The sequence below is a fragment of the Hemibagrus wyckioides genome, linkage group LG09 (genome assembly GCF_019097595.1).
Source record: "Hemibagrus wyckioides isolate EC202008001 linkage group LG09, SWU_Hwy_1.0, whole genome shotgun sequence".
NCBI lineage: Eukaryota > Metazoa > Chordata > Actinopteri > Siluriformes > Bagridae > Hemibagrus > Hemibagrus wyckioides.
Window position 1 is genome coordinate 22,284,357 of NC_080718.1, and position 22,366 is coordinate 22,306,722.

A 22,366-nucleotide genomic window follows, 5' to 3' on the forward strand; every position below is an offset into this window, starting at 1 on the left:
TTTTTCCAGAGTTTTCTTCTTTTCCTACCTGCATCAAGTAATTCTCTTGTCTCGCTTTTTCTTGTTTTTTCCTCAGCTACGGAAAGCAGCGCTCGTCCAGGTTTTTTATTTCAAACATTTCTTTTCCCCCCCAGAAGGTCTCATAACCCTAATCTTGTGCTGAACTAAAACCATCTGTCCAGATACATAACTATTTAATGACTCCTACATCTAAAAGTCAACACCTCATGTTGACAGTCCGTGATAATTGCGTGAGAACCTGTTAACGTTTACAAATTAGTCATTTAATGGCTGTTTTCTTATAATAATGTATCTATTATCATTATTTAAACTCGACCTAACTGTGTCTGTTCCTGTGTTAATGGATTTAAATGGAAATAACTCCTTTCATGCTCATGTTAAAATTCAGCCTATGAAAGATGCATTAACAATTACCTTTACACAACAATAACACAGTGCGTTGATTAATTAGTGACGGTGAAGGTAAGTGAACGAAAATGAAAGCACAAAATCTTTCTTCCTAAGCGTGTGATATTTGAGCACAGCAGGCTAATGGGTGTGTTTTCTTCTCTCTCTGCTGACAGGCTCGTGAATGAGAACGAGGTGAAACAGTGGAGAGACCAGGCCGAGAAATTCAGGAAAGGTAATGATGTAAACACAGACACACAGCCTTTGCATCAGTGTCTGTGTCGGCGGGCTGGGGGGGGTTTGGTACTCGCGTCTCCATCAATGAACCTCTATCTGATCATGTCAACAAAATAGACTTAGTTACATAACTGCACCTTATTTTTTGAACAATTAGTACCCAGTATTTATAAAAGGGAAATCATTTCCTCTATCCAGTCTCACCCAGATGAGCATGGCTTCCCTTTCGAGTCTCTCTCAGGGAGATTTTCCTTGCTCATTAGGGATACATGAATACATTTAAGTTAATTCCTGAATTTAGATTTAATTTCTGTAAAGCTGATTTTGTGACCGTGTCCATTGTTAAAAGCGCCATACAAATAAATTTGAATTGAATTTTCTAGACATTAACACTTCCAGTATAAAGGTTTTGTAAAACCTGCATTGATATTTTTAGTTCCTATTTTTGACAAAACAGAAAATACAAGTAGTGGATGGCTAAGTTTGGAAAAGTGTGTAACTTTTTTATTGATTTTGATTAGATATATTAATAGTAGTAGTACAGTATCTATGTGGTAGCACACGACATACATACAGTAAACACTAAGTTACGAGTTTATTAGATACACCCTCACTTCTATTAGCGCTATTTGTCCGTGTTATCGCTGCGGCTCAGCTATGGTCCTGTTCCATTAAAGAATGACGTTATTTTATACCGCACTATTGACGTCCCAAATCTTTTTGGTCAGAAGGCGAACCATTTCCTATTACGTTGTAATACAGTGTCACAAGTTAATATTAAGGCGCTCGTTCTAATAAGCTATCGTTTCTGTAGTAACAACTAACACAAGGACAGTGTATTAGACACTCGACATAAATGGGTCGAAAAAACAAATTATGCTGAATAAACACCTCACGGGAAAGCTCACCATAATCAAATAATCAAATTTAATATTTGGAATGTGTCAGAGCCTCATGACATTTAGGGGGTAAAGCTGTAACTTGTAGATATATTGACATGGGAAATTCTTTAGAGAGGATTTACAAAGGGTTTTGTTGTTTCTTAGTAACATATCAAGCTCCATTTTTCTCACTGTTATTATTATTATTATTGTTGTTGTTGTTGTTGTTGTTCTTTTTCTTCATAATAATAATAATAATTTAATTATTTTTTATTTTATTTATTTAAAGAGACCATTTATAGTTGCTAGAACAAAGTGATAAATTGAAAAAAAATATTAAAAACCTGAGGAATAGAGGACGAAAACTTTTCAGCAATGATGCCAATCTCATTGATTATTTTCCTACAGCAGCATCATGTTTCATGTATCATGTTTTATTCCTTACCTATTTAATTACCATTCTGTACTCTTTTCATTTAGTGTTTATTTATAAAGGTACAAAAAAAACCCTTTCCTTTACTGACTGTGTATCGATGCATCTGTTCATGTAGACCATACAGAACTCATGGCCCGGCTTGAGAGGAAGGAGAGAGAGTGTGAGATCAAAACACAAGAGAAAGAAGACATGATGAAAACTTTGAACAAGATGAAAGACAAGCTACAGAGAGAAGGAGTAGAGCTGCGCTCTGCCAGGGAGCAAGTTTTAGATCTGTCTTCTCGGATTAATGATATTTCTGTGAGTACACTTTTTCTGCTTGTGTAACTTTCTAAACTGGAAGAGGAGCTCACTGCTGGTTGTTGAGTATTAGTGAGGGTAAGGCTTGTGAGTTTTTATTATCAAGAGCGCCACTGATTTTTAGTGTGGATATGTTACAACAAAATTCACCTGGTCAAAATGTGCAGTCTGCCTCTACCACCAGTACAGATCAACAGCTGTAATGGCAACAGCTGTAATGGCAGATCAACAGCTGTAATGCTGAAGCTGCTGTTGAGTTGTAAATGTGTCTGGATGTTCAAATGCATTTTATTTTATTTGGTTTTCCAGCTTTATCCTATCAAGTGTCAGCTTAGAGCAAGGCTAAACATTATTGGCTACTTGTAAAAGAGTAAGGAGCCACTAAATGTCCTGCCCTGACTTCCTGTTTCAGTGGATATTACATCATGTTTCAGGACCTTTAGGCAGGGATTAAAACCCTGAACAGTTGACCTGCCTGTACAATTATATGTGGATTTTAAGTTCTATTTTTTGAGGATAGGCTTTCATAGTAACCCCTTCATTATAGTAAAATGGCATTCCCATTTATAATGCCTTTAAAATACTTTACGTAAAGACCACACATAAGGCTTTAGTACTGTATGTTAATAAACATTGGAGTTGAATTATGTTTTAGAAACCAATGGCAAAAAGCATTTTTTAATGCAATTATAAATTAGCGTATAATTACTCTCTCTACTAGATCATGTGTTAGTGGTTATTGTGACCAGTTATTCCAAAGCATTATATAACCTGACGATTTAAAATCATGCACAATGTCGTATGATTTTGAGAATAATTGATTATAAGCGTTTAGTGGATTTTCATTAAAGGCACTAAAAGCTGCAGTTGTCTTTAATAGTTTAGGGTGGATATTTTTGGATGGTGTAATTCTATTTTTTCCGCTGATCTCTAATATAATTCACACACTGTTGTCTCGTCTTACCTGTTCCTCATTCAGAATGGAAGTATGGCGTCGTTCCCTCCACCTCCTCCTCCACCCGGAGGTCCAATGCCTCCTCCTCCTCCTCCAATGATGGCCGGTTTCCCTCCACCTCCTCCTCCACTCCCGTTCTGCCCAGCTCCTCCTCCACCACCACCTCCTCCAGGAGCTCCTCCTCCACCTCCCGGAGCTCCACCCATCTTCTCCGGTGTGCCACTCCCACCTGTGCCCTCTTCCTTCAGCAGCAGTACAAGTCTGCGCAACAAGAGCATCCCACAGCCATCACACCCACTCAAGTCTTTCAACTGGGCCAAGCTGGGCGAGGTGAGCTCGTCATGGCACTTTAATGACTAAACAAACCAAAAAGCTCACTTAAACATCATGAATCAGCGTAAAATAAATAGCACGGTTGGACAGCGTTGGACAAACATTGCGTCATGCTTTGGCTTCTTAAATCTTAAAATGGCAAACAATTTACAGTCATTATTTTTGAGTTATGAATTTCTCCACCCTCACAATGACTCATTCCTTGTTTTTAACAGAACAAGATCACGGGTACCATCTGGCACGACATCGATGACCTGCGGGCTTTCAAAGTCCTTGACCTGAAAGATATCGAGAAGATGTTTTCAGCTTATCAGAGGCAACAAGTACGAAGGATTTGAATATGAACTTTGTTTTAGAACTCATTTGCAATAATGGCGATCATTTGCATATTGTCATATTTTGGTAGACTGTGAGAAGGAGATCTTTAGTAGGAACATGTAGAAGCCTTGCCCTTTTAGAGTCCTGTTTGTGTGGCAGCCTGGGAAAACCCTTTACTTGCTAAAAATGTGACAGGCCTTGATACACCAGAATTAGCTTCTCTTTTGTACTCATCTCAATCAGGAATTAGATCGCTTTAATATATCATTACCCCCAAACCGGGAAAGCAAGAAAATAACATTTGCATATTCCCTTCTGATGCAGTGCAGAAGCATAACAGACATTTTGACAGCCAGCATCTGATTATAAAAGAACTGATTGTTTTCATACAATTCTCTGTATGAGGAAATCACTCTCTAAGCTACGTTCACACGTATTGTGATTTTTATCTCTGCAAGTCAGCGTGCCACGAAGAAATCAGGAGGCGTTCCTGCTACTGGTTACCATGGTAATAATCTTCATCACTGGGTGGACTAGCATTAAACTTGATGACAAATCGGTTTCCTTGCCGCTAAATGAAAACATTCTGGAGAGAGATTTAGTTTGTTCATGTATAAAATTCAGCGTTCTACATCATATCATACGAGATGTAAAAGAAGCAGCCACGGATCACCTCCGCTTTACTTGGTAGTCACTGCACCAGGTCGCTCCGTATTTGCATAAACTTACATTTACTTAAATTTACATTTCTGAATTTGTCACCTCGCTGGACACAAACACGTCCAGTGTCTAACGCTTACTGTCGCTCATGAGCTCGGAAATCATTTTTCTCTGGGCACTGTATGTGTAAAAACTGCCTCCTTACCCAACATGATCTTTGCAGGCAGATATCCATAGCAAGATTAATGAAGTCGTTTTAATGATGTATCTTTATGCCTCCTGAACGTTGTGGTATCTGAATAAGTTATAGGCTGGGGACAAAATATTGGCCTGTTTCTTTGGGTAGTTGCCAAGATTCAGTCACAGTGACGTATACCGGGTTTTCCCCGACCACCACACATTTACAGCAGCTGTTCTTTGCTGAATGGCTTGTTGTGCTCGACTTGATAAAGTGCTTAAGCATGGAGTAGAATCTGTAGCGCTTTCATTGTGCTAACTGACCATGCCAGCAACTGAGACCATGACAACACCACTTCCAATCTAGATACATCATATCATATTGACTTGTAGGTGAATTACTCTTACAGTGCCAGTAGTGAGAAGCTGTGGCTCTGTGTGTGGTATGTGTGTGTGTGTGTGTGTGTGTGTGTGTGTGTGTGTAGCTGTAGCTGTATCTTCAGCCCAGCTCTGGCTAAAGCCTTTTTTCTGTAGTTCTGCTGCTTATGACGCTAATCACTGCATGTCTTCCAATGTTTTTTTTTTTTTTCTTCTGTGCTGCTCTCTCCATCTGCCTGACCAGGAGCTGCTCACTAACCAATCCTTCAAACAGGTGAGTCTTTAGTTTGTGTAGTCACAGCTTTTGGCCTTGTGCCTTTTCCCACAATCTGCTGCCAGCCACACGACCTTCACACTGACCTTAAAAACTGCTTTTACTTAGTTTCAAGGTTTATCAGTTACCTTGTGTGTTAACGTGCTAAAGTTAAAGGTGGAGTCGCCAAGTGTTACAGCAACACGTGATTTATCATGTACTTACTTGTGTATGAATCCCAGTAGTGGGTTTGTTGTAGGTTTTAGGGGCAGTGTAGTGGCATTAGAGTATAAAACTATACTCTGATGTTTTCACATCAGTCTTAAATACACTGCAAAGAATCAAACCGGTGGAGTATTTTGATATTATAGTATAGTATTTGATATTATTTTTTGCTAATTTTAAGCATTAGTTTCTAGTAAGAAGCAAAATAATCTGACAATAGTATAAGAAAATATAAAGCTTAGAAACCTAGAAATGGGCTTAGTAATCTTATATCATAAGAAATCGTAGATTTGACTAGATATGTTCTAGGATGTCATTTTTCTGCACTCTATTTAAAGGTAGAATCAGCGATCTTTAAATCCTATTTATGTTTAAGAAAAAACATACAGGATCTGGGGATTTATTAAGGAGAAAAAAATGAATGATGTGGACCACCAGCATCCAAACAGACAGACCAAGAATTCTTCTCTTAACTGTCCGAAATGTTGAAATGTTAAACAAACACGCTTATTAGTTTTAAAGGTCACAATTTGTGTTTCATACTTGTACCAAAATCAGACCTTTAATCACCGGTTGAACAGCTTTGCTTCGTCATATTAGGCCGGAGGTTCCCACTACATTTTAAAAGTCAATTCTTTCCTCATTTGTTTCATGCTCTCTTACATTTCTGAGCTTATACAAGTCTATAAGCTCAGTATTTCCTGAAGGTTAATTTTCTGTTGTCCGGCCCATCTGCCGAGTCGGTAGTGAGTGATGTTTTGGCGAAGGCTGAAAGTGAGTAGGAGTAGTCTTCTGACCTCGCGCCAAACCCAAATCCCATCAGCCACAGCCATGGAAGCATTGAGCCTTATTTGGACGCCCGTTCAGCGGTTGTTGAATCATTCTTGTACTTGCGTACAGAGCAGAGGAAAAGCTTTCACCCATAAATAGCTCACTGTACTTTAAACATCCTCACCTCAGCTGCCTCCGTCACACGGTCCTCACTTAACCGTCTGCTCCCAATCCTGGAGCTGTTTCCTGTCTATCTAGTGTTTTATGGAAAGTTATGGATTTCATGTCTGTTTTGTCACAGCTTCCTCTGTTTATTGAATTTAGCATCAGTGTTTTCTCATTCACTGCGGTGATGTGGCTTGAGAGTTCAGGGTGAATGCAGCTTTTGGGTTATGTAGCTATGTATCACAGATATTATCTCTACAATTTACCATGAAAATGTTTTCCAGGTTTCCCCCCCCCCCAAAATACACCATCCAAATCTTGCTTAACCCTGATGATAGATTTTAATATAAGATACAGTGGAACCTCAGCATACGAATGCCTTCGGTATGCATTCAAATGCTACATGATTTTTTGGGCATTTTTTTGTTGACAGATTAGTGGCGTAGGTGGTCTGTTCTATTTTTAGCCCAAGCTTGGTGGCACGACTTCCTGTGAGGAGGCTTGACATGGAATGCTTGGCTTGGGTCAGTTCTTTGTATGCAGCCGTACAGTTTACATACGCTTCGTACTGGTAATGGTAATATTTTCGGGTGGCTGGAACGGATTATCTGCATTTACATTATTTCTTATGGTTTCTTTTGCCTTAAGAACTCGCCTCCAGAACGAATTCAACTCGTATGCCGAGGTTCCACTGTATTATCTTGTTCTTAAAATGCTCTGTGTTCTGATTTGTTTCTTCCGCTTTCTTGCTCTCTGCAGAAAGAGACCGGCTCCATGGATGACTTGTATCTTAGCTCAAGGAAAGTGAAGGAGCTGTCTGTCATCGATGGGCGAAGGGCGCAGAACTGTGTTATCTTACTCTCAAAGTATGTACTTAACCATTATTCAGCAATGTTGACTCAGTACTTTCGTTCCGAATCCGTCAAATACTCCCGAACACACAAGAAGTATGACTTGCATCCACACACTTAGCTCATAACTTTAATAAACAAACGCCGAAAATAAATTCATACCAGTGAAATATTTGCTTTTGATGTTGCACAGAGAATGAATCAGAAAGTTGTAATATATAATGAATAACTGGACAAAGTTGGTTTAGCCCTTTTTAAGGGTACACTGGTGTTCCATTTCACCTGTAGAGTGGAAATCTACCTATGGGACATTTTCAATCAGTATAAACAAATTCTGATAGTCTGATATAAAATTACTCTGGACACAGGATTTCAGTATGAGAGGTTTTCTCTGCTGGATAACCTTGGAGAAATTTTACTATGATGACTGAAACATTGGGGTTTTTTTTTTTTTGGTTTTGTTTTTCGTTCTTATTCTTTAAAAACAAGCTTGTAAAGTTAATTTTAAAATTAAATGGGATATGATTTACTGTAGAACTGTCCAATGTTTTTAGGAGGAAAAAGGAATGTTCTTAATCTAACCTTTGACCTGTATATTGACTTAATGCTTGGGAATCACTTGGATTCTCCAATAATTTATAGATTTATTTACGAGAATTCATTAGTCGTTCATGCAGGAAGCTTTGTGTGAATCAGATATAGGGTTTTTATTTGTGCTCATTAGATTTGAAGTTTTGCTTGTACAGTCTTTTAAATTGCATGTTAGGATTGGTTAAAATTGAGACCAGAGAGTCTTGGACTTGTTTCTTCCAGGGTTTTGTTGCTGTTGTTTTTTTTTTGTTTTTTTTTAATTAGAAAACAGCTCAAACTGTCCCAGGGGGCAGGTAACATCGTAACAAGGCCATGAGCTCAATAGCTATTGATCACAGCTTACAGAGCACTGCATCGATTAACCCGAACTCACTCTTGTGTGTAAGGCCATGTGAGCATGTGACGTGTAAAGAGATGATTCCTGGTATTGCACGTGTCAAAATTTCTGATTATTTCTAATCTCTTTTTTTTTTGTCTGTACAGGTTGAAAATGAGCAATGAGGAGATCAAGAGAGCCATTCTGGAAATGGACGAGAGAGAGGAGCTGGCTAAAGATATGTTAGAGCAGGTACTTAAACACTTTTTCAAGATTTTTATTCACATTAACATTTGTATTCAGTCTTGCAGCGATGTGAAAACCCGCCACTCCTCCTGAGACTGTGCATATAAATAACTGAATTACAAATAAGAAATGAATAAGGAAAAATAAGCAAGAAGAACTAGAATATTTGTCCTAAATGTGCAAAAGCTTATAAAGCTGATCTCACACTTGTTTGTTTTGATTGTGGATCTTCGTTTAGGCATCCTCAGAATTATTGGCACCCTTTATGAGAATGGGTGAAAATGACTAATTAATTACTAATATGAACACACAATTACATGGATGGATGGATGGATGGATAGGTAGGTAGGTAGATGGATGGATGGAGGACAGATAGATGGATGGATATATAGGTAGGTAGGTAGATGGATGGATGGAGGACAGACAGGTGGATGGATGGATGGATTGCTAGATGGATGGATAGATGAATGGGTGGATGGATAGATGGATGGATGGACGGATAGATGGATGGGCGGATGGATAGATGGATGGACTGCTGGATGGGCGGATGGATGGATGGATGGACTGCTGGATGGATGGATGGATGGATGGATAGATAGGTAGATGGATGGATGGAGGACAGACAGATGGATGGATGGGTGGATGGATGGATGGATTGCTAGATGGATGGATAGATAGATAGATAGGTAGGTAGGTGGATGGATGGGTGGATGGATAGATGGATGGAGGGGGGATGGAAAGATGGATGGGCAGATGGATAGATGGATGGACTGCTAGATGGATGGGCAGATGAATAGATGGATGGATGGACGGATAGATGAATGGGTGGATGGATAGATGGATGGATGGACGGATAGATGGATGGGCGGATGCATAGATGGATGGACTGCTGGATGGGCGGATGGATGGGCGGATGGATGGATGGATGGATGGATGGACTGCTGGATGGATGGGCGGACGGATAGATGGATGGGCGGACGGATAGATGGATGGGCGGACGGATAGATGGATGGGCGGACGGATAGATGGATGGGCGGACGGATAGATGGATGGGCGGACGGATGGATGGATGGGCGGACGGATAGATGGATGGGCGGACGGATGGATGGATGGGCGGACGGATGGATGGATGGGCGGACGGATGGATGGATGGGCGGACGGATGGATGGATGGGCGGACGGCTAGATGGATGGGCGGACGGCTAGATGGATGGGCGGACGGATAGATGGATGGGGGACGGATAGATGGATGGGCAGATGAATGGATGGATGGATAGATAGATGTGTATATATAGATAGGTGGATAGAAGGATATAGAAATATAGATGGATGGTTGGATAGATATAGATTGATGTATGTGTGTGATGTATAGTGTGTATACTATGATTTACATATAAGGGTCTATTATTGTTTATTATAAGGGTCTATAAAAGTGTATATGTGCATATAATGTATACTCAACAATTATACACCTTTATATGTTCCTCTAACGCAAGTTATTTTTTAAGAAGTAAATTTGTAGCACCTATATTGCATAATTCTATCCCCATGTCTAGTTGCCTCTGAGAAATTAAAACTTGTCTGTAGAGGGATCTTTTAACAAGATATGATCTCTTGGGCCTCATCACTCCACCATGTCTTTGATTATTTTAATACAACAGCACAGCTTTAACTTGTTTTATTCCTTACATAATATTCTGACTTGACACTACTGTATTTTGTAATGTTCTTGTATTTGTTGTTGGCAGCTGTTAAAGTTTGTTCCTGAAAAGAGCGACATTGACCTTCTGGAGGAACACAAGCACGAGCTGGACCGCATGGCCCGCGCTGACCGCTTCCTCTACGACATGAGCAGGTACAAATGGCTTGTTTGTCTGTGGTTAAACTGAGGTGAAGAGAAACTTTGATGCTGACAGTGTAAGTGTATATGAAAAACATCTTTGCAAACAAGAAACCCCTCTTATTGTGCTGTCCTTTATTGCTAATGGCATGTTTTGACTTTTGCCAAAAAAAAAAAGTGAACCACCTCAATAGCCTGTGGTCTCTTGAAATTTCCACAACCTCCCGTCTAGTCTCACCGGCGCCCCAGAAATGCTGCTATTTTCCCTCTTTATCATCAGTATGGATAACTACGCTTTGAAATCATCCTGCTACCCTTCCATCCTTTTTCTTCCCCCCTCTCAGCAGAGGGGGGTCTCTGCATCACGATTCTCCACGAGTGCACAGAGTTTGAAGCAGCTCATTAGGGATAAAGGCTCAGGAATCTGTGTGGGAGAGCCAAACTTTCTTTGAAATGACTCTCCTGTGGAGACTGATTATTCTTTTCTTTTCTTTTTTTTTTTCTTCTTGTCTCTCTACTGCTGCCTGATTCCTGGTTAGGATTGATCACTACCAGCAAAGGCTCCAATCCCTGTTCTTTAAAAAGAAGTTTGCAGAACGACTTGCGGAGACCAAGCCGAAGGTGGAGGGTAAGCGACACGTCAGGAGTAATACTGACATTTCTGTATAACGGGTCATTCACAGGGACATGTTTGACAGATGCTCCGGATAAATAAACAGATTTAAAATGTGTTATTTAGCACATTTACCAAAGTAAACATATACAGTAATTGTTGATGTGGTGCTTTTGTCAGAAGACGCTTACACATTTACGGAACGAGTCTCCACTTTTTAATAGTTAATTATAAGGATCAAAAATGTTTTAATTATTTATTTTTAAAAGTAAAAACTATAACCTGATTAATATAAAAGATTTCTGATTTATGACAATTTCTGATTTATTTATTTATAAATAAATTAATCAGAAATGAAAAGGTTTGTGTCAGATGATTGATTGATTGATTGATTGATTGATTGATTGATTGATTGAAATAGAAGAATTTTTTTTTTAATTAGTGAGCCGAAATTTAGTAATTACATGTACGAATTTTGTAAGCTTTATGATTAAACAGGGCCAATAATGCCCTTTTTTTAAAAGCTTGTAAATGTTATTTATTTATTTATTTATTTATTTATTTATTTATTATTTATTAATTACTTAATTTATTTATTGCCTTGTTTAGTTATTTATTTTTATTTATTTATTTCTATTTTATATCCAATCTGGATTACTAACAGCAGATATTTTAGGAATCTTTGACCTTGGATTTTTATTAAAAATAAGGAATGGGTATGTTAGGTGTTAACACTTTTTAGCATCCAGTTCAGTTTTCAAGGATCAGGGAGTTTTTTCTTCCATGGACATTTCACAGTAGTAAAAACTGATGGAAAAACGTCAACGTGGAGATAATCACGATCGCAGTATTTAAATCCTGCCATGTTGCTGTGGTATAAGAGGAATAAAATATTTACAGGACATGCTATTTTAGGACATAATTAAGTCTGGGAGCATTACTCTAAGTATGTCCATGATTAATTCAATGCTTAGTAGTTGATTAAAGTGCATAGATCAACAAAATGTGGGGATGTGGCAGATTAGTGGTTAAGGTGTTGGACTACTGATTGGAAGGTTGCGAGTTCCTAACCTCTGGGCCCCTGAACAAGGCCTTTAACCCTCAGTTGTATAAGTGAGATAAATGTAAGTCGCTCTGGTTAAGGGTGTCTGCCAAATGTCAGAAGTGTAAAAATAAATGTAAAATGAGGTTGTAAGAAATGGGACCTGAAACTCTCTTGAACCCAGGAACACACAGGATTTCCTTGTTTGCTTTAAGATGGAGTCTGACGTGTCAGCACAGCCAAATGAAATGAAAATGGTCCCCAGTAGGTTATTTTCCAAATAGTATAACATCTATAACTCTGATGGAGAGAATGTGTGAGTGTATGGTGTGTTTTTGCTGCTTAAACTTCTCTCACGTTACCAGGGAGGCTGTTTTGGAAAGCTGGCAAATGTTAAGAGTCTCTTTCTTTTTCTCTCTCTCTCTCTCTCTCTGTGAACAAGGCTCATTGCATCAAAGTGCTAGAACTCTTCATGCGAATGGAATTGCGTGTGTGTGTGTGTGTGTGTATGGAAGGGGAGTTAAGGATTAGCAGGTTAATACAGTGGTTTACATAAATGTTCTCCATCCTTGAGCTCTTCCCACACTTTGTAGGTTTATATCCTGGACCTGAAATGGACTTAATTGGAATTATATGTCAGTAAGCTACATGAAACGGCCCGTAATATTGACGTGCAGGGGGAAATAAAATCAATCTTTTTTTTTTTATTAGCAAATCAAAAAACACAAAATTACATGATTACATAAGTTTTCACTCCTGTTGTGAAATCCCTAAATTAGTACTAAATCAAACACTCGCCCTCAGAAGTCACATAATTAGTTGAACGGAGTCCAACTGTGTCTAATTAAAGTCACACGATCTCAGTATTAATGCATTAATTTCTGAAAGGCCGCAGAGTTTGTTAGACACCATAGCTTATCAGATATCATAATGAAGCCTGAAGAGCTTCCAAAACACATTTGGGGAAAAAATGCATCCTGTGGAGCGAAGCATTAGCTCCATAATTAATAAAATGGAAAGATTATAGCCCATCTGTGACTCTAAAAGTCAGTGACCGGGTAAAAAGGGGATTAGCCAGAGAAACAACCAAGAGGCCAAAGGTAACACTGAACAATACTCCTGCAAGTCACTGTATGTGTAGCTGTGCATGTCAGTGTGTTTCCACTGTATGAACAGAATCTACTCTGGCACGTGCCTCATGCAGACATCATTAATAGTTCAGCTTGCTTTCAAGGGCACCTCAAGACACCCGTCTGTCTGACTGAAAAACATGTTGAAGTGTAAAGAGTTCAGTGTCTGAACCGCATGTCATGAAATCCTAGCTGCTGGTGTGTTTGATCAGCTAACAATCCTGCGCTTTGCCTCCATGCCTCTGTCACGTCCTGTATGAGAGGCCACACGTTGGAAGACTAATGTCCAGAGTGGCTTTATAGTCTATAGAGAATGATTTTAACTACCAGTCGAAAGGAATAACAAACACTGGCCCAGGATCTGTGACCATAAACACAGCAGACCCAACAACCCTCAAAATACCCCCCCCACCCTCGCATACTCACTCGTCAAAATACGAGCCATTTAGAGTTCGTTAGACTGCGTCTAAATTTAACCACGCTTCTTCGCTTGTGTGATTTGTATGAGTGAGAAGAAACTTGTGGCCAGGCATCAGAGCTGTGTGATGATTCAGTAATGAGAGCTCATGATGGGAATCCCAGTACAGTGAAGAAAGATCAGAGTTGAGACCAGTTCATTCTCAAACACACACTGATGCCGAAATTTATATACACATGATCTGGCTCATAGTGGACACTGAGGTTAAGTAACTGTTTCGTCTGATGCCAGGGGCTTTTTCGGGAAATTTGGTGGTTTTGTCTTTGTGTGTTCCTGAGAAATTCATTTGGTGAAAAGAATGAAAAAGGGAACGATAGCCTTGTCTTATTGAAACCTTTACACAACATATGTGTGGTTTGGTTTGGTATTGTATTGATTGCTTTGATTAAATCATGTCTTGGATCGTTTATGATTGAGAGAGTGATGGAGGATTTGGTTTTAGGGAGAATTGAACTCATAATGTAGGAACTGAGTTCGATGTCAACATGAATGGACTGTAAGATCCATAAGCTCTTTAACCAGTAAAGCAGCATCTGATTTGTATTTGTCCTCGATAAATGGCAGTGTGAGTACGGAAAAATGATACTGGAGACATTTGAGGGGAAATAAGGTCAAGGTGATTGTGCAGATGTTACAGAATTGCGCCACAGGGTCTTAAATTCTCGAACCTGATTGGTCAGAAAATTTCATTTTCTATAACAGGAGCATTGACGGTAATTGTAGCTACGGCTGTAATTCAGATGCTTATAAGTTTATTATATTATCACATGCTCATATTAATACATTACTAATGCATCATTACTATAACTTACAACTCATTCACAAGTTCTGGGCATTTCTATGATTTAAGGCACTTTTTTTGTGTTCTTGTCTCACATTCTACAAAATTACATGTAACTAAAAACCAATTGAAAAGTACTTTTCATGTCATGCAATAATTAATAAATACAGAAATGTAAGAATTTTCAAATTTGTTTTGCTGAGATGAGTAAAACTTTTAGGGGCGTGCTGATGGGAAAATAATTCACTTCGTGGCATCACTCCACCGACATCTTGGTTTATTTTCTGATCCCAGCATGCCTCTGAGAGTTTTACTCCTTACTTATCATAACCTGATGATTGCATATTGTTTATTTTTTATAACTGTCTTTATAATTATTATTAAACAGTGTCAGATAGCAAGAAAGTCCGTTTTCTTCATTTTCCCACGCCTGCTTCTTCCTCAGCTATTGTCTGTGCATCCCGTGAGGTGATGAGGAGTAAACGTCTGACTCAGATTTTGGAGGTGGTCCTGGCCTTTGGGAACTTTCTGAATAAAGGCCAAAGAGGGAATGCTTATGGCTTCAAAGTGTCCAGTCTGAACAAGATTGTAGACACCAAGTCAAGCATAGACAGGTCAGTGCTTCATTTAAACTGAGACTTGAATTGGGCAAGTGCTGCATTATGGTACATTGTGATTGGGTGGAATTGAGTAATATGGTGTTTCTAAATCTGTGCAAATATTCATGGCAGCCTGTGTGCAGTTACCAGATAAATCATGTGGACATGTAAACAGCACACTGTAGGTATGTTATAGCAGGTTAAATACAGCTGGATCTTAGTATTTACAGCATTAATAAGATATTTTTTGCTTTTTCTACATTGAATATGTCAAAAAAAAGATTTTGCTACTTGAAAAAGGTCAGCATTTTTATACAAATGTATTATTTAAATACAACAAAATATCCAAATAGATATTTGCTATTAAAGTGACTCGATGTTTATATCATATCCATCTTAATTACTGAATTCTTGAGCAAGGGCTTTGTGTTGTTTTTAAAATGGAAATTATTTCATAACTTGAAGACCCACTATCAGATTATATAAGTGCATATAATTGTATTGCCTAAGATACTTATATTTTTATAAGTATATATTTTGTACACGTAAATGTACTCAGCTCTAATTGTTATGGTAATAGGAACCCATTAGCACCTTTAGACCTGCTTGGGAATGGAAAGGATTTTGGAATCTTCTAGGTATCCAATCAGGGTCAGGTTTCGCCTTGTTAAAGCTCATATAAAAGTATAATTAGCCATTTCAGGTTAATGATTTGCACCGATTTGCATATGGATCCATGTGCTAGTGCTTTGAAGGAGTGAAGCCTTTACTTACCATATGCTCATCTCTCACAGAAACATCACCATGTTGCACTACCTGATCATGATTTTTGAGAAGAACTATCCCGACACCCTCAACGTCCAGCAGGATTTGCTCAGAGTACCAGAGGCAGCAAAAGTCAAGTGAGTCACATGTTCAACTTATGTGATGCCCATACCCAATTTTGTAGTTATAGGTAAAGGATAATAGAGATAACAGGTCATACCGTGTAAGGAAAATAATCAACAACATGGTGGTGAAACCACAAACCCAGCCACTGAGGGGTTAACTCAGTAAAAACAAGTGCCAAAATCAAAATATGGAGATCAGACTGTCCACTGTGGCAATTCGACACAGAGAGCAGCCAAAGAACAACAACAACAACAATAACATGGTGGTGAAACCACAAGAGTTACAACCCTTTCCTATTGCAGCATGTCCTGAAGTGATTCATTCCTCTCATGCTCTACCACAGGAATCTGCAATATTATAATATTTTATTTATTTAAAGAATTACTCATACCTTTTGTCCATTTGTAGCCGAATTTGTTGTGGTGGAATGTCCACAAGAAAGGTTAGTTACTGAGAAATCACAAACATCTCTCACCCGAAGGCTTTCCTGTGGTGGAAAACCTACTGCGCTGACACTGGAGACTCCTTTCATGAACTGTCTCCTTATGCCCGTTTTATCTTTGTTCTATAACAGTCCAAAATCTTTGTAGATTATTATGAAGTCTTTGAGAATTAGATGCTATATACTATAGTGCATTAAAATGAACTGTGATTGGAATTATAGCTGGCACTACTGTTATAGAAAAATCAATCAACCCCTTCTGACCAGTATTAAACATAGTATAGTCATTATTCCAGGAAACCTTTCTGTCCATTCTTAGTTCTTTTTTTATATCCAAACTGAACTTGTGCCTAATTCAGAGAGTCATGAGCACTGAAGGTTTTGATCTGGAGGCTGATGTTTGATTTGTTGTTGCTCTGTGCACAGTCTGGCTGAACTGGAGAAGGAAGTCTACAGCATAAAGAGTGGACTGAAGGCTCTGGAAGCAGTGAGTATTCTATTATACATTCCTGTGGCTTATTCAGATTTCTATTATGAACAATACAGTGGGACTTTACTGGCATTCGGTTATAGCGAAATGAAAGCCTCCCAACCCTTTAAGCCTTTAAATAATGCTGTCAATTAAAGGAACGGTTCAGTGAAAATTCAAATTGCACAATTTTCCACTTACCCCCAAAAGTAATCGATCAGCCAAGAAGTATCTAGTGTCCGATTTCTGCTTTTATTTTATTTTTTTTATTCCAGTTTTACACTGGAAGTCTAACTCTTTTTCTGAAAAGGCACCAATCTTCTCATAACTGCATCTCAGCTTCAAATAACAGCTTCATAAAATGTCATGAATAATGAGGATCCACAGCTTGATGTACAGAGTGGAATTAAATTGCTATCTGAATTACGATCAGCTTTTAGAGACTATGCTGGTTTCTGAGGTGGGGCCTAATATAACATATTAAGCATAGTTCCATTCAACTGGATGTATCTGAATCATTTTGCAGGTTGTTTAATTAAAGATGAGATTATTTAGCTTGGTGTCCTGTAAAGAAAAGACGTTAATTATGTACTGTTACGTCCAATGCAACAGTAATGAAGCAGCCTTTATCTTATTATATATACAGTATGTAACAGCAAAGTCCTTTTTTTTAAAAAAAAAAAATATATATATATATATATATATATATATATATATATATATATATATATATATATATATATATATATATATATATATATACAGTACATACATATCCCAGCTTGGTAGGATACTGGGGTCAGGGCACAGGGTCAGCCATGATGCAGCACAACTGGAGTTAAAGGGCTTGCTTAAGGTTCCAATAGTGGCAGCTTGGCAGTGCTAGTGCTAAGGCTTGAACCCTCAACGTCCTGATCAGTAACCCAGAGCATTAGACCTCCACTGCCCAGCAAACATATCTTGGCTGACCAAGTACATTCACAGTAGATTAGAGACAGTGTATTGTTTTTCTTCCTTTAAAACCATCTGTAACACTTTCCTGGGTTAGAATTGAGGAGACAGCAGGCAGGCTTGGGACAACTCAAACAGATTCTTTCTTTATTTTCTTTTCACCAACACACACAGCTCTGTGTTCCCTCTCTCTCTCTCTCTCTCTCTCGCTCTCCCTCTCTCTCTCTCTCTCTCACTCTCTCTCTCTGTCTCTCTCTCTCTCATTTAAATGGATGGGAGGGGGGACAACTGAAGGCACACATAGACACACTCAGTCTAATAAGACATGTGTTACCTGCTGGTTCAACCCACCTTAACACCCGCAGCTTGACCACGCCCTCACCGCCACACCGTCTTAAAATGAAATAGAAGCCTGTGCTAGTGAAAGCAAAAAAGATTTTATCTGACAAGCCAGTAGCACTCCCATTTTACATGTGTGTGCAGCTGTCTCTGGTCATGATTACAGCTTCTCCCATTTGTGAAAATGTGTTGCAGTGAGTTAAGAGTTGATACTTTAGTGGACACTGTGAATTCGGACAAGTCACGCTCTGCAGCATGCTGCTTCTCTTCATTTTGTATATCGCTTCAGAATGGAAAGCGTTTCAGAAATGGAACTGCTCTAAAAGAGAGCAAAGCAATTATTGGTGATGTATGCCTATGGACATATTCAGTAAGCAATTAAGAGAGAGGCATGTAGAGGAACAAGGCCAAGCAAAGCCATGACTCAGAATCGAGAATGTGCATTAATCATGGAAATTGAAAACAGCAGCATGTGGACGGTTTAACAGCATAGCACGAAGCTGCCAGAAGCCTAAAGCACTGTATTAACAAATGATTAGCAGGAAACAGTAAAAAACCGAACGAGAAAGATGATCTGTATTGTTTTTTATAAACCATGCCTTGTCGTTAACCCGCAGGAGCTGCAGTATCAGCAGAGCCGGCCACGCGATCGAGGGGACAAGTTCATCCCTGTGGTCAGCGACTTCATCACGGTGGCTAGTTTCAGCTTCTCTGAGCTGGAAGATCTGCTGAACGAGGCAAAGGACAAGGTAAGATTCAGCTGATTACAAATCATCAGTGAGCGACTCGGATTTTATCTCCACTGATCTAATATTTCAGACCTGGGCTTTTCACCAATTTGCGTAGGACTACCAAAGTTCTGGGTCTTAATCTAATTATGGTATCTGCGTGATCATAATCAAAAACCACCTACGTGTCCTCTCTGCTCCAGGAAACACATTTATACAGCTTTTATCTAAGCCAGATGCAATTGCACAAAGGATTTTCAAGGAAGAGAGAATGAGGGCTTGGCGTTTACTCCCCTAGTCCCTGATTCTGCAAGTGTTTTCTTTATGCTTGCTTTGAGAGTCATTGTGAAGACGTGAGGTGTTTTCCAACTGCTTTTCTTTCACTGCTTGTGAGAAGAGAGCAGCCTGCAGGATGGACTCTCTCTTTCCGTCCTCCTTCTTCACAAGAGCCTATAGTCCTGCCAAGCTTGCGCATGAGCCATAAAGGGAAGGGAGAGTGTGAGAGACTGAGAGAAGTCTTTGTGCACACTTGCCGTTGTGGTGTGATGACTTAAACATCCCGGGGAAGCCTGGTGACTGGGCCTGAGTCCTTCAGAGCCCTCTCTTTTTTTCTGTGTGCAGAGGCAGAAAGAGAAAGAGCACTCTTGTTTGAAACGTGGCATGAAGGCTCAGTCCCCACGCTACACTGAATCTCTGCGTCTTAAGGGAATAAAAGTATTCGTAAAGGCCATCCTTTTTTTCCTCTTGTTAACAGAAAGCGTTATTGGGTTGAGTTGGTCAGCGTAATCTCTCTGCGTGGACTGAACACACGCTGCCAGATTCAGTACTTAACCACACAGGCTCCACTGTGAATCTAACCACCATTTGCCTAATTATTTATTTAAGGAACACCGTTAAAATGAAAAGTCTGTTCAGAGCGGCGTCACGGGAAAAAGCTGACCCTGAAAGTTGATTTGCAGCAAGGGAACAAAGGCACTGCTGTATTTCTGCAGCTCACTCTGTTCCTTACAGCTATCCAACGGCCAGACTTCACTCTTACTTGTGTTAGGGTCAAATATTAATTTCCCATTTATGCAAGTATATGAATGTTACTCGAAGGACAACCCAGATTAGTTTAATACTGGTTCAAAAGTGTTGTGGGAAAGTTTATCATGTTAAAGTAAACAATCATCACGAACCACAGATATTAAAACCCGAATTATTTAATTAAATTTATGTAAAAAATGGATAATTTTAACAATAGTATATAAAATGAGCCTGCCCAGTTATGTTTTCATTTCCTGTGGCTATAACCAAATTAAAATGTAAATACTAGATTTTTTTTTTTTTTTTACCAAAAGTGGTCACTCTATCTGTATTAATACATTCAACTTTCATACATGATTTCACCAAGTACTGATCAAGATGTACCTCATATTCTGACTCGAATGTGTGACCAATGACACCAGCTTATGTTTCAGTAAAATCATAACATAACATAAATAATAACCTCAAAGCAGTTTTCTACAGATGTCAAAAACAGCTGAACTTTAGAACACTGGAAGTAGTTCACAGCTGAATGCTCATACATTTCGAAAAAATGGGATGTGACCTCAACATCTTTTATACCTTTGTATAGTCTGCAAACTATACTGACCAGAAGTATGTGGACACCTGAGTATTGAAAAACTCGAATCCAAAACCCTGGGTGTTCATATTTAGTTGTTGCCTCTTTGCCACTTCACTCTACTGAGAAGGCTTTCCAGTAGATTTTGGAATGTGTTCGATATGAGATGTGGCCATTCGGCTAGAAGAGTGCAATGATTAACCCTCTCTGCTTGGGATATGTGAAGAAGCAATTTCACTGTGCTGTAACATATATGTGACAAATAATAAAAAAAGGTATGACTTAAAGATCATCATGGGTTTCCAGATCCACTTTTGGCAGATCACTGTTTTGGAGCATGACACATCTGGTCCAAATGATATCATTATTTAAAAGAAAGCCCCATCTTAAGGATGATCAGATGTTGGGAATTGTGAAAAATGTCTCCCCTCGCAGAAAGGTGCCTAGTAAACACATATTATATAGCACACTACACTAGCAATAGAGTCCTGAGTTGTCCCTTTGCTTAAGAGTGTTTGCTTTTGTTGTCATGGCACCACTGTCTTAACCTTAAATACACCTTCTCCCTTAAAACACATCTAGCAGAGTTGAGCCCAATGTTTTTTCCTACTTTCTACTGCATTGCTGTTTCATACAGTCGAAATCCAGAGAACATGGCCAAACTCCCAGTAGGAAGGAAGCCAGCATGAGCTGGGATAAATGCTAGATCTCCTTGGTGTAAATCTACTGTGGATTTGGGATGCTCTTGGCAGACACAGCAGTCTGACCTTAAAATGGATTTACACTTTTCGAATCGAAATTGTATCTAAAGGAAGGACTTATTTTAGCTTTTAACACCATGGTGCTTCCAAACCAGCCCCAAAGACCCAAAGAGCAAGGCCTTGTTGGGTCTAAGACTGGGTCATTTCTATTTCTTTCTCCTTTTTTTATGGATTTGGTTTTAAAAAACAAACGTCAAACTTTGAAAGTTATGTAAGAAAGAGATTTGCAAATGCTGTCGAAGCCAAGAATATTCTCTCCTCTCTCTCTCTGGCAGTAATCAGTGGACAGGTGGTAGTGATAAGAGAAGACATATGGTAGTCAAATGAGGCGTGACCTCATCCATCACGCACACAGGAGCAACGAGGCCTTTTCTTGTTAGCGTGCACTGTTAGCGGTCGTAGTTGAGATTGATGTAGCTCACTCAGTACGCAGATAAGCAGGCGAATGATGTGGCACTGCATCAGTAGGGAGGACGCACTGACCAGGTGCACAACGGGTCCACGGCATCCTCTCTCCCTGTATTTATGCATTTATACATTACTGTAATTGTATAATATCATAACCTCACTTTTATAGTGCTGCAGTATTGCCTTCGATTGCACAGAAACACTCCTGTGAAATCAGCCATGACCGGGAAGGCGGTCATTATTTTTGCTGAACCAGAGCCACACAGAATGATTTCTTTCTGGTGCTTTTACACTAATATCTGATCTTTGCAGCAGTGTAGCTGTTAAACACTGCACTACTTGGACAGCCTGAGAAGTCAGAAATCTTTAAAGTAATGACAAATGAGCTTGTACTGAGACTAGCAATTCTCCCACCTCTGGGCCTTTTCTGTTTTTTTCTTGTCACTACAGGTTCAATCTAACTGCATCTGTTCTCTTTTATCTGCAATCGACTTTAAATAGCCATAATCATACTACTGTATAACAACCAATAATCATTATATAATAACTCATAATCATAAAATATTTCTAACTGTCATTTTTTTGGTAACTAGCCTGGCAGTGTGCAGTGCTGCGTAAAGTAAATTGTTTGTTTTACTTCAAGTCAGCAGCAGCATGTTGTTTTGTGTTAGTTAGCTTGTCCTGTATGATGGGTATGAACAAAGCTTAAAGTGGCTCTGTGCAATCAGAAACATGTGTTTACAATATAATGTTTACAATATAAGGGATGTTCCAATTATATTTTCCAG

General features: G+C 39.1%; 1 protein-coding gene across 7 annotated transcripts in view; it reads left to right on the forward strand.

Moving 5' to 3' along the window:
• Nucleotides 1-22,366, forward strand: part of daam2 (dishevelled associated activator of morphogenesis 2) — a 103,289-nt gene that overhangs the window by 76,922 nt on the left and 4,001 nt on the right. For 4 of the 7 annotated variants that reach the window (XM_058399892.1, XM_058399890.1, XM_058399891.1 and 1 more), the window contains exons 12-25: nucleotides 77-100; nucleotides 585-643; nucleotides 2,078-2,262; nucleotides 3,242-3,547; nucleotides 3,766-3,873; nucleotides 5,328-5,357; nucleotides 7,257-7,363; nucleotides 8,423-8,507; nucleotides 10,249-10,355; nucleotides 10,880-10,968; nucleotides 14,830-14,998; nucleotides 15,778-15,885; nucleotides 16,743-16,803; nucleotides 18,693-18,824. In XM_058399892.1, the coding sequence (XP_058255875.1) occupies nucleotides 77-100; nucleotides 585-643; nucleotides 2,078-2,262; nucleotides 3,242-3,547; nucleotides 3,766-3,873; nucleotides 5,328-5,357; nucleotides 7,257-7,363; nucleotides 8,423-8,507; nucleotides 10,249-10,355; nucleotides 10,880-10,968; nucleotides 14,830-14,998; nucleotides 15,778-15,885; nucleotides 16,743-16,803; nucleotides 18,693-18,824 (1,570 nt within the window). The remainder of the gene's footprint in view (nucleotides 1-76; nucleotides 101-584; nucleotides 644-2,077; nucleotides 2,263-3,241; nucleotides 3,548-3,765; nucleotides 3,874-5,327; nucleotides 5,358-7,256; nucleotides 7,364-8,422; nucleotides 8,508-10,248; nucleotides 10,356-10,879; nucleotides 10,969-14,829; nucleotides 14,999-15,777; nucleotides 15,886-16,742; nucleotides 16,804-18,692; nucleotides 18,825-22,366) is intronic. The other 3 variants (XM_058399895.1, XM_058399894.1, XM_058399897.1) reach the window with 3 other exon arrangements.